General features: G+C 39.7%; 2 protein-coding genes across 2 annotated transcripts; one reads left to right on the top strand and one right to left on the bottom strand.

The window, feature by feature from the left end:
* Positions 1–1,642: 1,642 nt before the first annotated feature.
* On the top strand, positions 1,643–6,309 carry narfl (nuclear prelamin A recognition factor-like). The gene is made up of 11 exons (XM_030407383.1): positions 1,643–1,791; positions 2,601–2,696; positions 2,792–2,935; positions 3,017–3,146; positions 3,263–3,397; positions 3,698–3,816; positions 4,082–4,211; positions 4,295–4,367; positions 4,468–4,605; positions 5,264–5,421; positions 5,602–6,309. The coding sequence occupies exons 1-11, from the start codon at positions 1,726–1,728 to the stop codon at positions 5,841–5,843; spliced, it is 1,431 nt and encodes a 476-aa protein (XP_030263243.1). The 5' UTR covers positions 1,643–1,725; the 3' UTR covers positions 5,844–6,309.
* Positions 6,310–6,346: 37 nt separating this feature from the next.
* Positions 6,347–13,054, bottom strand: hagh (hydroxyacylglutathione hydrolase). Its single transcript, XM_030407406.1, has 14 exons — positions 12,890–13,054; positions 12,696–12,804; positions 12,458–12,561; positions 12,195–12,296; positions 12,032–12,111; positions 10,366–11,932; positions 9,964–10,105; positions 8,735–8,799; positions 8,529–8,646; positions 8,328–8,436; positions 7,982–8,085; positions 7,608–7,709; positions 7,369–7,448; positions 6,347–7,254 (listed from the first exon to the last, which is right to left on the bottom strand). Exons 7-14 carry the CDS (start codon positions 10,066–10,068, stop codon positions 7,104–7,106), a joined length of 834 nt encoding a protein of 277 aa, XP_030263266.1. The 5' UTR covers positions 10,069–10,105; positions 10,366–11,932; positions 12,032–12,111; positions 12,195–12,296; positions 12,458–12,561; positions 12,696–12,804; positions 12,890–13,054; the 3' UTR covers positions 6,347–7,103.
* Between the last annotated feature and the right edge of the window lie 57 nt (positions 13,055–13,111).

Raw genomic sequence — 13,111 nt, 5'->3', positions numbered from 1 at the left:
ACAAAAGGGCGCGTGCGTATGTGTTTTCATTGATGAGTAGGGGAAAATAAAAAAATACGCTGAATCCTGTGTAAAATCTATTATTGAAATGTTGAAACATCGGTCTAAAATATATATATATTTTTAAGATATGAATCTTATAGATGGCCTCCATTCATCCATATTTGTTATTAGAAAGAATGTATTCACAGTTTGTTCATGTTTATTTTGCTCTCACGGCCAAAACATAATTATTATTTATATTAATGTATTAATAAAACAAGATCTGTATGTGCAGCAGTATGCAGTAGTTCAAATGAATTAGTTTAATAGTGACAGAACAACTTTAGATTGATCAGTCAATCTATTTAATCCAGGTAATCCATTCCTAGATTATCCATGGACAAGGTGGAGCATCTTTGGGACGTATTTTAGTGCAACAGAGCATAAAGAAGAATTCCTACACTCTTTCTAACTCACATCACAACACGTGAAGGCTTATAAATAAATGGCTTTCAATGTGCATATCCTTCAAGCCATCACCGCTTCTTGTGGTCTGACAACATTTTGTTTTAAGGTCTGTTTTATGGTAATTTCTGCTAAATCAAGGGTCGTCATTATATTATAATTGGTGTAAGCTTCTCAGTTTTTTTCCTTCACCTATTAAGGAGAGGGATTGTCAATACTGTGTCCCTGCTTCCTACCTGCTGCTTTGCGGTATTTTATTGTATTGTATTATGTTGGACAATAGTATATTTATTTAAAACAGATGCATTTACAGCTGATGAGTTGTTATCAGGGGCATTTGTCCTTGCTGCAGCAGCCCTAGGTTCAAGTGAGACCTCTGGCCCCTTGCTGCATGTCACACCCCCTCTCCCATCTCTCAATGCAGCCCTTTTACAAGACATGAGAGGGCCAAAAAAGCAAACAATCAACCATGAAAAGATAAGTCGTTAGAGGACAGACATAGCAAACTTTTGATGGCATGCAGTGACATATCTTGGGGAGAACAGGGGCCCATGGTCAATTTTACTCCTCAAAAAGGCTCCCCAAATGGTCATGTATGAGCATTAATTAATGACAAGGGCACATGATTTATCAACACACAGAAGCACAAGTTGACAAATCAGTTACAGAAGTCTATTTAATGTTGGCACTGTATTTTGTCTTGAAAAACAAGAGGCTATACTGTAGGAATGGTAAAATTACATTCTTCTTCTTCATTGATTCCTTGCTGCAATTTAATATAAATATGACTTACTTAAAAAGAATAAACAAAACATGTAAAAGAGGGACACAATTTACATAGAGTAGTTTACTGACACTTTAAAAGTAAAACTAGTCCCAGTTTGACAAGGGTGAGTGGGTGAAGCTACATAAAGTATGAAATAAGTTAATTATTATTATTATTATTATTATTATTATAAGTCTTATACTTCATAGATAAAATGTTATACCTAGAATACCTATTCATTTTAGACCTGACGTCACCTCTCTCGTTCCCACTACCTGACAGTTTATTCCACTTTGCTTGAAGTGAATATGACTTATATCAGAATTTTAAGATTTTGTATTCGCCATATTGTGAGATTATAGTACGTTCAAAACATACACTTACATCCATACTAAAAGAGATTACAGATTTGCACAGTAACACCTGATTGATAGGGAGGTTTGTCTCTGCCGGAGTCAGGAGGAGCTATTCACGACACAAGAGTAAACAACAAACACTTTACGGCAGTAACTATGGCTTCTCTCTTCAGCGGTGTGCTGCAGTTGACAGATCTCGATGATTTTATCACCCCCTCACAGGTAGCGAAACTATTATAACACGTTATTGCATCCGATTTATTTCATAATGACGTAGTTTTCGCTTATTATTCACTTTACGCTTGAATTCAACGAATGGCGAAAACGTCCTGAAAGCTAACATGCTCACTTACTGTTAGCTGTTTCCCGTGAGCGCTGTTGTGAGAGTGAACAGCACAAAAACAACCGAAACCATGGATGTATCTTTACTAAAGCTTAAAACAATGTTCTGTTTACTAATTGGTTGAAGTGGTATTAATTGTAAAACCCGCTAAAATGTCCAAAATATTAAATGCGTGGTTAGCAGTTAGCTCGCTGCTAATGTTAGCAATGATGTAACTGTGGTGAAATAGAGGCAGCGTTGTGTCTGGCAATAACTTGGTCCTAGTGGATGTGATCAAGCTATAACGTTACTCTATCTCAATAGACTTAACGATATTGCAGCTTGAATTATTGTCTATATTGCCCAAGTTTAATGTCCATTTAGCCACTTTATTTAGATATATAGATCTATGTGCTGAATGATGTTAATGTGCGTCTCAGTTCTATCTTGCCATGAGTAATTTAGTCATCTCAAGTTATCTTTGCGATATTTAAAGACAACAAATCTTCTATGGCTGTCGACGCTGGTTAAAGACATGGGTCTGTCTATGACACCAGTGTTGACCTTTAAAAATGACTCTTGTCTTGTATGTTGCTTTGTTCTTTGTTGGTCTTGCTCAGTTCTGTCAGCTGCCTTTGGATGTTGTTATTAATTTGCTATGTTTATCTTCTAGTTTTTTTTTTTTTCAAGTGTGGTTTCTGTTTTGCAGGAATGTGTCAAACCTGTCAAAGTAGAGAAGAAACAAGGCAAATCTGTGGCCAAAATTCAGATAGAAGACGATGGTAGTTACGTCCAAGTCAACCAGGTGGGTATAAAGGCTTGATCAACACTTGTGTGTAAGAGTAAAACCAAAGTACTGCTCTGCTCTTTACCTCGATTTAATGTGCCATGTGTTTGCAGGATGGTGGGAAGCAGAAGCTGCAGAAAGCAAAGATCACGCTGAATGACTGCCTGGCCTGCAGTGGCTGTATCACTTCGGCTGAGAGCGTCCTCATCACGCAGCAGAGCCACGAGGAGCTCTTTAAAGTGTTGCACAACAACAAGGTAGACACGAATAACAGTTTCTGGTCGCGATAACTTGGGTGGACCTTGTGTATTCACCTGTGCATCATTTGGACTCTACAGGCTGGTGCTACAGAGCAGAAGGTGGTGGTGGTGTCGGTCTCACCGCAGTCCAGAGCCTCCCTCGCTGCACGGTATGACCTCAGCAGCACAGAAGCTGGCAAGAGGCTTACGTCTTTCTTCAAAGGCCTTGGTGAGTGTAAATATGACTTTTCTGCTCTATACAAGTAAAACAAGATGTGGAAAGCGGATATGTATTGAGGCAGATGGAGTCACTTCTGAATCTGAATGTTATTATCATTGACACAGGGGTTCATCATGTGTTTGAGACGAGCTTTAGTCGAACCTTCAGCCTGCTGGAGAGCCAGAGGGAGTTTGTGGAGCGTTTCCAGAGGAAGGAGCAGGACAGCAAGTGTCTGCCCATGATGACATCGGCCTGTCCAGGTACTCCTTGTGTTTCCCAGTATCCGGTCAGCTGTTTACGGTCCACTGACTAAAGAAAGCAAAAAACCTCTAATGAACAATCTAACTACTAAATAATTGGGAACAGTTTTATTTTATCGACAACTTATTATGCTAAATATGAATTCATTATAATCAGTTTTCATAAATTACGAGCTTTCAGTGTTTTAATTGTAGACGGACATATTTTTATTCTTATATTGTGAAAGTCCATGGATTAATATAATGTAAATGTAGAATATCATTAACCTAAATTGTGTGTACGTGTTTGTTTTTGTTCAGGCTGGATTTGCTATGCAGAGAAGACCCATGGGGAGTTCATTCTTCCATACATCAGTACCACTCGCTCCCCCCAGCAGATGATGGGTTCTCTGGTTAAAGGATACTTTGCTGAAAAACAGGTACAGGAACACTTGAATGTCAGATATTGCAGTCAAACGGTGTGATCCATCGCAGGGGTTAAAACTGTTTCCCTTTTATAATGTCTTCCTTGAGTTTACATCTTAATAGCAGCATTGTGGCCTGTCATCAACTGTTATTATAATTTCAAAGATATAAAACATACCCCTTCCTGATGTTGACTGCTAGGAATGTGCGTTGATGTGTAGTTATCGAAACAGAGAGAATGGTGACGTGCCACTGAGCTGTGTTATTGTGAATTGTCAGAGGCTCAGTCCGCAGCAGATCTATCATGTGGCGGTGATGCCCTGCTTTGACAAGAAACTCGAAGCCTCGAGGTCAGACTTCTACCTGAAAGAAGCTGAGACTCGAGAAGTGGACTGTGTCATCACCTCAGGTACAGTAAGTACTCTTATGATGCTCTTTGTGTTTATGAATGTGGAGTATATTCTCATTTATACTTCTCACTGTTTCATGCAGGAGAGGTCCAGAAAATGCTGGAGGAGAAAAATGTTTCTCTGAGCGATGTGGAACCTGCACCCCTTGATGAAATGTAAGCTCTGTGACATTTTGTCTTTTTTAACCCTTTAAGAAAAAGCCCTGACACACATTTCCGGAATGGGCTCAGAGACTGTGTATTATTCTTGACCCAGGTTCAGCAGTGTGAGTGGGGGTGAGTTCCTGAGCCATGCTGGGAGCGGGTCAGGGGGTTACCTCCATCACGTGTTCACCTATGCTGCCAGGCAGCTGTTTGGAGAGGAGGTGAAGGAGCTCACCTACAAGACCCTCAGGTGAGTGTGTCTGGCAGCTTTAAAGGGACAGTTCACTCAAAAATCACAAATGCATATTTTTACTCTTACCAGTAGTGCTATGTACCCAACTAGAGTGTTTGTGTGGGTTGCCAGGATTTAAAAAGTATTGGGGATGTCTGTCTTCTCTCGAGGATAATGGTCACTCAGCTTGTGGTGCTCAAAGTGCCCCAAAAATACTAATTAAAAACTTGACCGCAATGGTTCTAATTAAGTTAACTAACTGAATGCAACAAGCCAAATGCCATCTAGTTCCATCATAACAGAGAGAAGGCAGACACTTTTAAGGCTGGCATCTCCAAAATGATCTAGATGGATTAGCACTACAGATAAGAGGAAAAATATGTAATATTGATTTGAAGGTGAACTGCCCCTTTAAGAAGCTAAACTGCTTTGTGCTCACTATGCCTTCTGGAAGAGTCAGACCTGAAGAACAGTTCCTTTTCATTTAATTTAGTCGAATGATCTCAGAATAGCTCCCCTTGTAGCTCATGTTGAATTATAATGTCACTCAACCTGGATCTCAGCTCATTAACTGTTGCTTTAAGTGTGCAGGGCCAGAATGCTTTTTAAAAAGGCTCAATTGTGCCAGCTTACTGAAACCTCATGTAAAATGTCTGCAACAATCCGCCCACTACAGGAATAATGACTTCCAGGAAACGACTCTCGAGAAAGACGGAGTAGCTGTGCTGTGCTTTGCGTCCACATACGGCTTCCGCAACATCCAGAACCTGGTGCAGAAGCTCAAGAGGGGGAAGTCGCCATACCACTTTGTGGAAGTTATGGCCTGTCCATCAGGTAAAGTTAAATATTTGGATCTATAAAGGTTCAAAATGTGTTTCTTTGTGTGTGCCATAGCGCTTTTGCTCCATTGGTATAGCATGATTGCCACACCAGAGATAGAGAAATGTAATGCTATCGACGCTCAGAAAAGCTGTGTTAATTGACATCTTTACGCACCTCTTTATTAATGTTCAGGCTGTCTAAATGGTGGTGGACAGGTGAAGCCTGTACCTGGTCAGAACCCGAAGGAGCTTCTCCGGAAGGTTGAGGAGCTCTACAAAGCAGAGCGCCCCCTATCGCCAGAGGACGACGCTCGTGTGGCTGAGCTGTACCAGTCGTGGCTTCACAGCGTCGGGGAGGAGAGAGCCAAAGAGCTGCTGCACACGCAGTACCACACTGTGGAGAAGATGACCAACGGACTGGTTATGAAGTGGTGAATAATGTCCTTTGCCGCAATCCACGATCAGCAGACAGGATGTTTTAGCAGAGTTTTACTTTTGCACAAGTGTTTTTCAGACAGTGATGAATGAACCGTCCAAATATACAGTATGCGACTATTTCTGTCTCTCTGCAGAGAAAAGCGTTAAGTCGAATATAAAGGTGTGATGAGTGCCAACAACCCTTTAAACCACTTTTCATTTAAAGTTGTGTGCCTGGCAAGCTGTAGATTAAAAGACACAATGCTGAAGTCAAACCAAACTAATATGGTGAGACAACTTCCACTTCTGATCGTCCTGTCGCATGCATAAACAGCAAACAAATCATGTGTACGGGACCTGTTACAGTTTGAAAATGTGAGCTGAAATGGCACAAAGCAAAATGTAATCATTCCTTGTTTATTTAACCATGTGATTATATATATATAGAGAGAGAGTGAAAAATAAAGACATTATTTAATTATAACTGTTTCATAAGTTGTGAAGAATATGTCTGCCAGATGATTGATTCATACTGATATGTTTTATTGAGCATCTTGACTCTGGTGTACAGTTATAAGCTCTTACAAAGTGAGGATGTAAACTTTGAGATGAAAAGCAGCAGTTTACCATCGTAGTTACGTACACGTTTGCATTGTTCTTCCAACCGTGTTGTACATTATAGTGCAACACATCAGACTCCTGTTCCGAAGTGCTTTGCATAAGGCGCAGTTTAAAGTACAGAAACATTTACTTAATTATACGTTGAGAGTAAATCAATTGTAAAATTGTTTAAAAAAGAGGGTTAACTTGAAGTAAAAAGTGCCGGCAGTCACAAGGTTACCGGACGGAAAATAAACATCTATAAAGAGATCAACATGTTTGTCAAGGAAATGAAACAGTCTAACACAAATTAATTATTTCCCTCCCAAAACCAGTTCTTTAAAGCACTAAATACAAATGAAACATAAAATCTCAGCAGTTTATATTCACAGAAGTTACCTGGCGCGGTTAGTTCGTGCCTGACAGACTTGGGCGACCAGCTGTCAAATTAATTTTAAGAATTATGAAATAAAAGAACAGCTTTATACTGGCCTCTGTGTGCAGACATCGTTTTACAATTACTAAAAACAACACACATGGAGGGGGGGGCAGCGGCGAAAGTTGATTAAATGTAATGTTAAAGCAACAAACACCCTACAGTCTTGTGTCTTGCTGCATTCAGTAATTTCCTCCCTGATGGTTGAGTGTGTCACATGTTCAGCGCTCTGAAGCTAGGCGTCAGGGTCGGAGAAGCCCCCACTCTAGAGCCAGCATGGCGTGGGGAGGAAGCCTCTCCTTGGGCTTCTTGAATTTGTCCTTCTCCTTCCGCAGGGCCCTCAGCACCTCTACAGGGTCCGTCTTCCCTGTGAACTTTTGTACTCCTTCCTCCCTGCAGTAGGGAGTGTTAGAAAGACAGATAAATGATCGAGACGAAGTAAAACCGTAACAAGACATGGATTGTCACACACATTCAAATGTTCCATGTATAAATATCCAAACTCACGAGAGGCGGAGAAAAGGGTTGTATTCAAACTCCTCTATTAGGGTTGATGGCACGGTGGGTTTATCGTCGTCATCTCTGGCCTGCAGACACAAAGTCTGTCAGACAATTCAGCAAAATAAATATTTCTTTTAAGCATTCAAAGATTTGGTGTGAACAAATTAGGTTTTGGTCTTTGGTTGACAGTAATAGAGAATATTTCCAGCTTTTTTTCTCGAAGCAGTTTTCCTTGTGTTGCTCACCCTGGCCCAGCTCAGCATCTCCTTAACCTTTTCATTCTCGGGCTCCACCAGCATGGCAAACTTCAGGTTCTTAATGGTGTACTCGTGTCCACAGAACACCTTCTACGGACAAACAGCATGATTTAACCTCGTTAGCTCGCACAAAAACACAGCGGTAGAGTTTGAGTTTCTTGGTCATTCTGGGCTTTGCGCCATTTTTTGCGATGTTTGTACAATAAGGAGGGAGAAGAGAGCCAGTCTGCACTCAGTCCCTTCATTGTACGTGTGCTTACTCATCGCAGTGACTCAGTCTTACACCAGATCGCATCTGAGGTCATCTCAGCTGCTGTTAACCCTGTGAGAGTTACGACAAATGTCTCTTTATTCCCACTCACCGTGTCTTGAGGTAGGGAGCCCAGCACCTGGGTGAGATTGTGGTACATCTGTTCTGCCGTGCCCTCCAGAAACCGTCCACACCCACCAATAAACAACGTATCACCTGAGAAACAAAATCAAGGACAAGCGGAGGCGGTGGTCAGTCTTCGTCATCCCACACAACAAGAACAACGCACAATGTGCTGGTCAATGAGGACTCATATCTCTAGTCACTCAGAATGACGTTATTATGTATATAAATGGTGCCATGTGACGTGACAGTGAGTGTGCTGCACAGGTATGAGCTGTATGAAGGATTGTACTTTACTACTGGTTCACCAGCTCTTCATGTTTACAGACAAAGACCTGTGAACACAGCAGGGGCGTCAGTGCACTCATCCTCCCACACAAAGTAGCACATGTGACCAGAGGTATGGCAGGGAGTGAACAGGCACCTCACATTGATGGAGTTAAACTGCAAAATGGAGAGAACACACTATCAAGAGACGGAGAAAAAACAGATGTACTTATCACTGACACGTTGTGATCTTAACTGGTAGTGGGCACCTTGAGTTCCTGGCTGTTGGTGACTTTATCCGTCAGACCCCCTATGCGATCGTCTCCCCCGTACACCTTCAGCCCGGGAACCTCCTTCAGCAGGGCCTCGTTCCCCCGAGCGTGGTCCCTGATCAGAGAAGACAGGTTAGTTCAGGGGTTAATGTGTTGGAGCTCTGGTATTACTGATTTGAGTCACAGCTGCCCGACAGTCTCACCAGTGATGGTGTGTGGTGAGGATGGCCGTCAGAGACAAGCCCTCTCTCTTCACTATTTCTAGCAGCTGTAAAAAAAATAAAATAAAAATGTAAGTACAGCAGATGAATAATCAGCATCAACATTCATGGTGTCAGCCTCTAAATGTAGAGGATTTTGCTGCTTTTGTTTGTCTATGTAATATCAGAATATCACATAGAGTATGAATATCTTTAGGTTTTGGATTGTCAAAGGGACAAAACAAGCAATTCCATTACATTATTTTGGGCTATTTAATATTGACATTTATCATTATCGGTAGTTTAGGATTGGGCTGTTATGTATAATTAGATCATTTTAAACTATACACAAAAATTCAAGAAAATAACAGTCAGTGTAATTAATCAATGAAAAAACACTCATTTATATTAATAACATATAAAAAATGGATACATTTATTTAGTATTTCTGCCCTTGTTCTTACCAATCGATTGTTCCCATATTTAATTACCCTTTTCCTTTACATTTTTTAATAACATATTTTTTTTAATCCGTACCTGTAATTTCTGAAAACCTGAGGGTAACACTAAGACGTAGTGAGCAAAGACGGATTATTTAATATTCAACAGCTCGGATACCTCGCAGAACATGTACTGCAAACAAATCATGTTGTCTCCCTCTAAAATTGTTTTAAAATATACATGTATATATCAAAATATATATTTATCGTGCATCACTTATAATAACAATAAGGAAAATCAGGAATAATGTGTTTTGTTTTACACATACAATCACACACATAAACATGTGTGCCAAAATTAAAAGATGTCCCCTGAAACATTCAGCTTAACACCAGTTTAAAGCTCAATAACTGCAGGATGTTAATTGTAATCATACATATTATATACTTATGTCCTTGTTGAATTTTTTAAAAATTATATGTATTTATTAAGTTCTGCTCATTAACGCTGTTTTACTTTGCCTGTGCCTTGGTATTGTATCTCTGTTTCTATAATTGGTGTATCTGTCAAGTTACTATACTGTTTTGTTTTTTGGATTCATTTTATTCACATATAATTCTTGTTTATTTCGTTTTGTTTTGTTTTTACAGTTCAATTATTTTGTTTTGTTTTTTTGTTTTAATCTCACCCCTTTCTGACTCATCCGTAATAATGTTTTATATTTTGTTACTTGAAAATAAAAAAACATCCCAAAGCCCAGCTTGTAATCAGAGCATTTGTGTGTGTCTCACCCGGTGTGGTACAGCAGGGTCCACAGCTATGGCCTGTTTGCTCTGCTCCTCTATCACCAGGTACATGTAGTTGTCCTCCAGGATGGAGATCACCTTTACCTTCATGGCACCCTCCGACGCATGCGCAACACAGTGCGCCACACTACAGGAAGAGTTTAATTATAGTCACCATTACTCACATCAACATCTGCACCAGTTGTTACACATCACCGATGTTGTTAACCACTATACAGATGTGCTAATTTAGCTGATAGAAACATGCAGCTGTTCGGTGCACTTGTGTTAACAGGACGGTTTAAACTCCACCTCTGGCTCTGCTGGTGTGAACACTGAACATGTTCTGCAGTGTAATCGTCAGAGGCATATTAATCGTTGCACACACGTTAAAAAACAACACGTTACCTCAGATTAGATTGTTCCTATCAGCTTGTTCTTGTATCCTTGTGCGGTTCTGATGCTCGGAAAATATTTATTCTACATTTCTGCGTTCAGACTGCGAAGTTATCGCGACATCATCGAGCCTGCATGTCAAAGATATTAATGCCAAGACATTTTAATCGAGCCCTGAAAGATTCAACACTGTCATTCCATGTGACGTTTTCCATGAATTACTGATTGGTGTAAAGGAAAACGTAGTCTTAATTCATGCCTTATTTTGTTGTTTTATTAAATATTTATTCTCGTTCCTATTCTATTATTGGTTAAGAATCAAGTATTTTAAATTGAAATACATGACATCGGGATGTGAATATAATTATTTAGTAATGTAATGTTTACTCGAAGAAGAACAGTTTAGAGGTATCTTATTTGCCTTTTTCTATAAACATCTACTGCACTACATGTCAGAAAAAAAATCCCTTCTTACTCAACTAAATTTCTGACATCAGTGGTTGTTGGTTTATTTTCAGACAATGATTGTTATAACGCATAAACTGTGAGGCTTTTAAAGTATTTCTAGGCCTTTCAAATTAGTTCCTCCTCAACCAGTTACACTACAATGCTATGTTAAAGCAATTATAATAATCCAATAATGTTACACAAGTTATACATAAAACTTTCCCTGGGAGCATTTTGCATAATGTGTATGTTTGCTTTTGATATCTGAAGAACATTGTGAAAGCAAGGTATTTATTTCTACTGACGTTACGATGCAAGTTTTATTTCTTCTTCCAAAGAACATCATGCAACATTCTTTGTAAAAATGTACTTTACATGCAAAAGAGCATTCAGGATATCTAATATCTAGTGCAGACACATAAATAAGTACACAATGCTTTGCTCACATAGTGCGTTTAAATAAAGGACGCAATAAAAATCACGTGTGCTGAATATTACATGAGAAAAAAGCAAACTAGCAAATATGAAAAAAAAAAGTCACGAAGAAACATTCCACTGATACGAATCTTTACAGAAATTACTTTATCAATTCACAGAATTTTTACGCATATTCCAACATTTGTTATTCAAGCAGTTCCCTGTATTGTTAGAATTCGAACCCTTCGTGAAATAGTAGTTTGTACATGAATATATGACAACTTAAAACTAAATAGACTCTAAAACTCCCATGTACAGATTAACGAACTCATTTTTTCATTTAAAGACTTCAATTAATGGCCATATATTCCTTAAAAATATCACTCAAACGTCATCCAAACAAACCCTATACAACTAAAATAATGACGGATACCTGTATTGCCACATTAGAGCTGAATCTGAATGTGTGACTGGACTTAGTGAATGAATGTCTATGTGAATGTAGTAGATTAACTGGCATTTCATGTGACTTCAAAGATGATTTGCTGATTATTTCCGTAGTATGCTAATGATAGCTTGCAGTCTTCTAAGCAGTTGACATGAGTGCACTGGACATCACTCCTTGGGCACCCGGAAGCCATCTTTTGCTTTCCGGAGACTCCTCATGGTTTCAATTGGGTCGGACTCCTTTACATGGTCTTGCACGGACTTCTCTCTAAAATAAACATGAAAAAAAAATATGAGCAGCGCGAACAGTAATTGGCTCTAAACAATCTTCTGAATGTGAAATCGTAATAAATCGAGCTTGACATACTTTACTCTCATAAAGGGGTTATATGTGAATTCATCTGCCAACGTGGACGGGATGGTCGGTTCTCCTTTGCTGCATTTCTCCTACAGAAATACAAACACACAGAGTTTGGTTTTTTTTCCACGGTTAATCACTTGACTGGATGTGACACGTCAATCATACATACCTTTGCCCATGCGAGCTTCTTCTGAATGACTTCATTGTCCGGTTCCACATGACGCGCAAACTTCAGATTGCTGACGGTGTACTCATGACCGCAGTAAACACGCTTGAAGACAAACACAACAGGGTCATGTTCATGTTTTTTCCTCTCATCTCAATTAGATTCAGTCTTAAATCTTCTGCAAATGACTTCAGGAATGACTCACATCGCCAGTGTTGCTTTAAGACTTTCTGTTAATGCGTAATAAATGGAGTACACATATTTACTGTTTCAGGAGGAAGGCGTCCCAGAATTTCTATCAGTGCTTTGTACATCTGTTCTGCGGTTCCCTCGAAGAATTTACCACAACCGGCAACAAACAGCGTGTCCCCTTCAAGATCAAAGAGAACCGTCCATAGGTCATTAAAGATCACACATGACAGAGGCTCATCAGTGCTGATCAAGCTTGACAGATTAAAGGGTTTTGTCAGAGACTTCATTATCTCCAGTATTTCATGTGATTACCTGTGAAAACAGCTGGTGGCTCAGTGCTGTTTTCTTTTGTCACAAAGTAGCAGATGTGACCAGTCGTGTGGCACGGAGTAAACAGACATTTGACATTCAGTGATCCGAGCTGTAAAAGAGTGACACAAGTGAGCAAACACGAGACATTCGTTGGTTGTACTTTGATTTTAGAACACAAGGTTTGATGATCTCACTTTGAAGGTGCTGGAATGAGAAACTTTCTTTGTAATACAATCAACTCTGTCGTCTCCTCCATAGACTTTCAGTCCTGGCATTAGCCTTAACATCTTCTCATTTCCACCAGCATGATCCCTTAAGAGAGAGAATGATCAACGTACTGTTGCCACTTTTCGATTCAGCAAACGGGTACATGCACATATGATGGTCTCTTTCTTTTTCGACTGGTTAGCTTTAGT

Source organism: Sparus aurata, chromosome 23, assembly GCF_900880675.1.
Source record: "Sparus aurata chromosome 23, fSpaAur1.1, whole genome shotgun sequence".
In the NCBI taxonomy this organism is placed as follows: domain Eukaryota; kingdom Metazoa; phylum Chordata; class Actinopteri; order Spariformes; family Sparidae; genus Sparus; species Sparus aurata.
The sequence above is the reverse complement of the archived record's forward strand: the minus strand, read 5'-3'. Positions and strand labels throughout refer to the sequence as shown.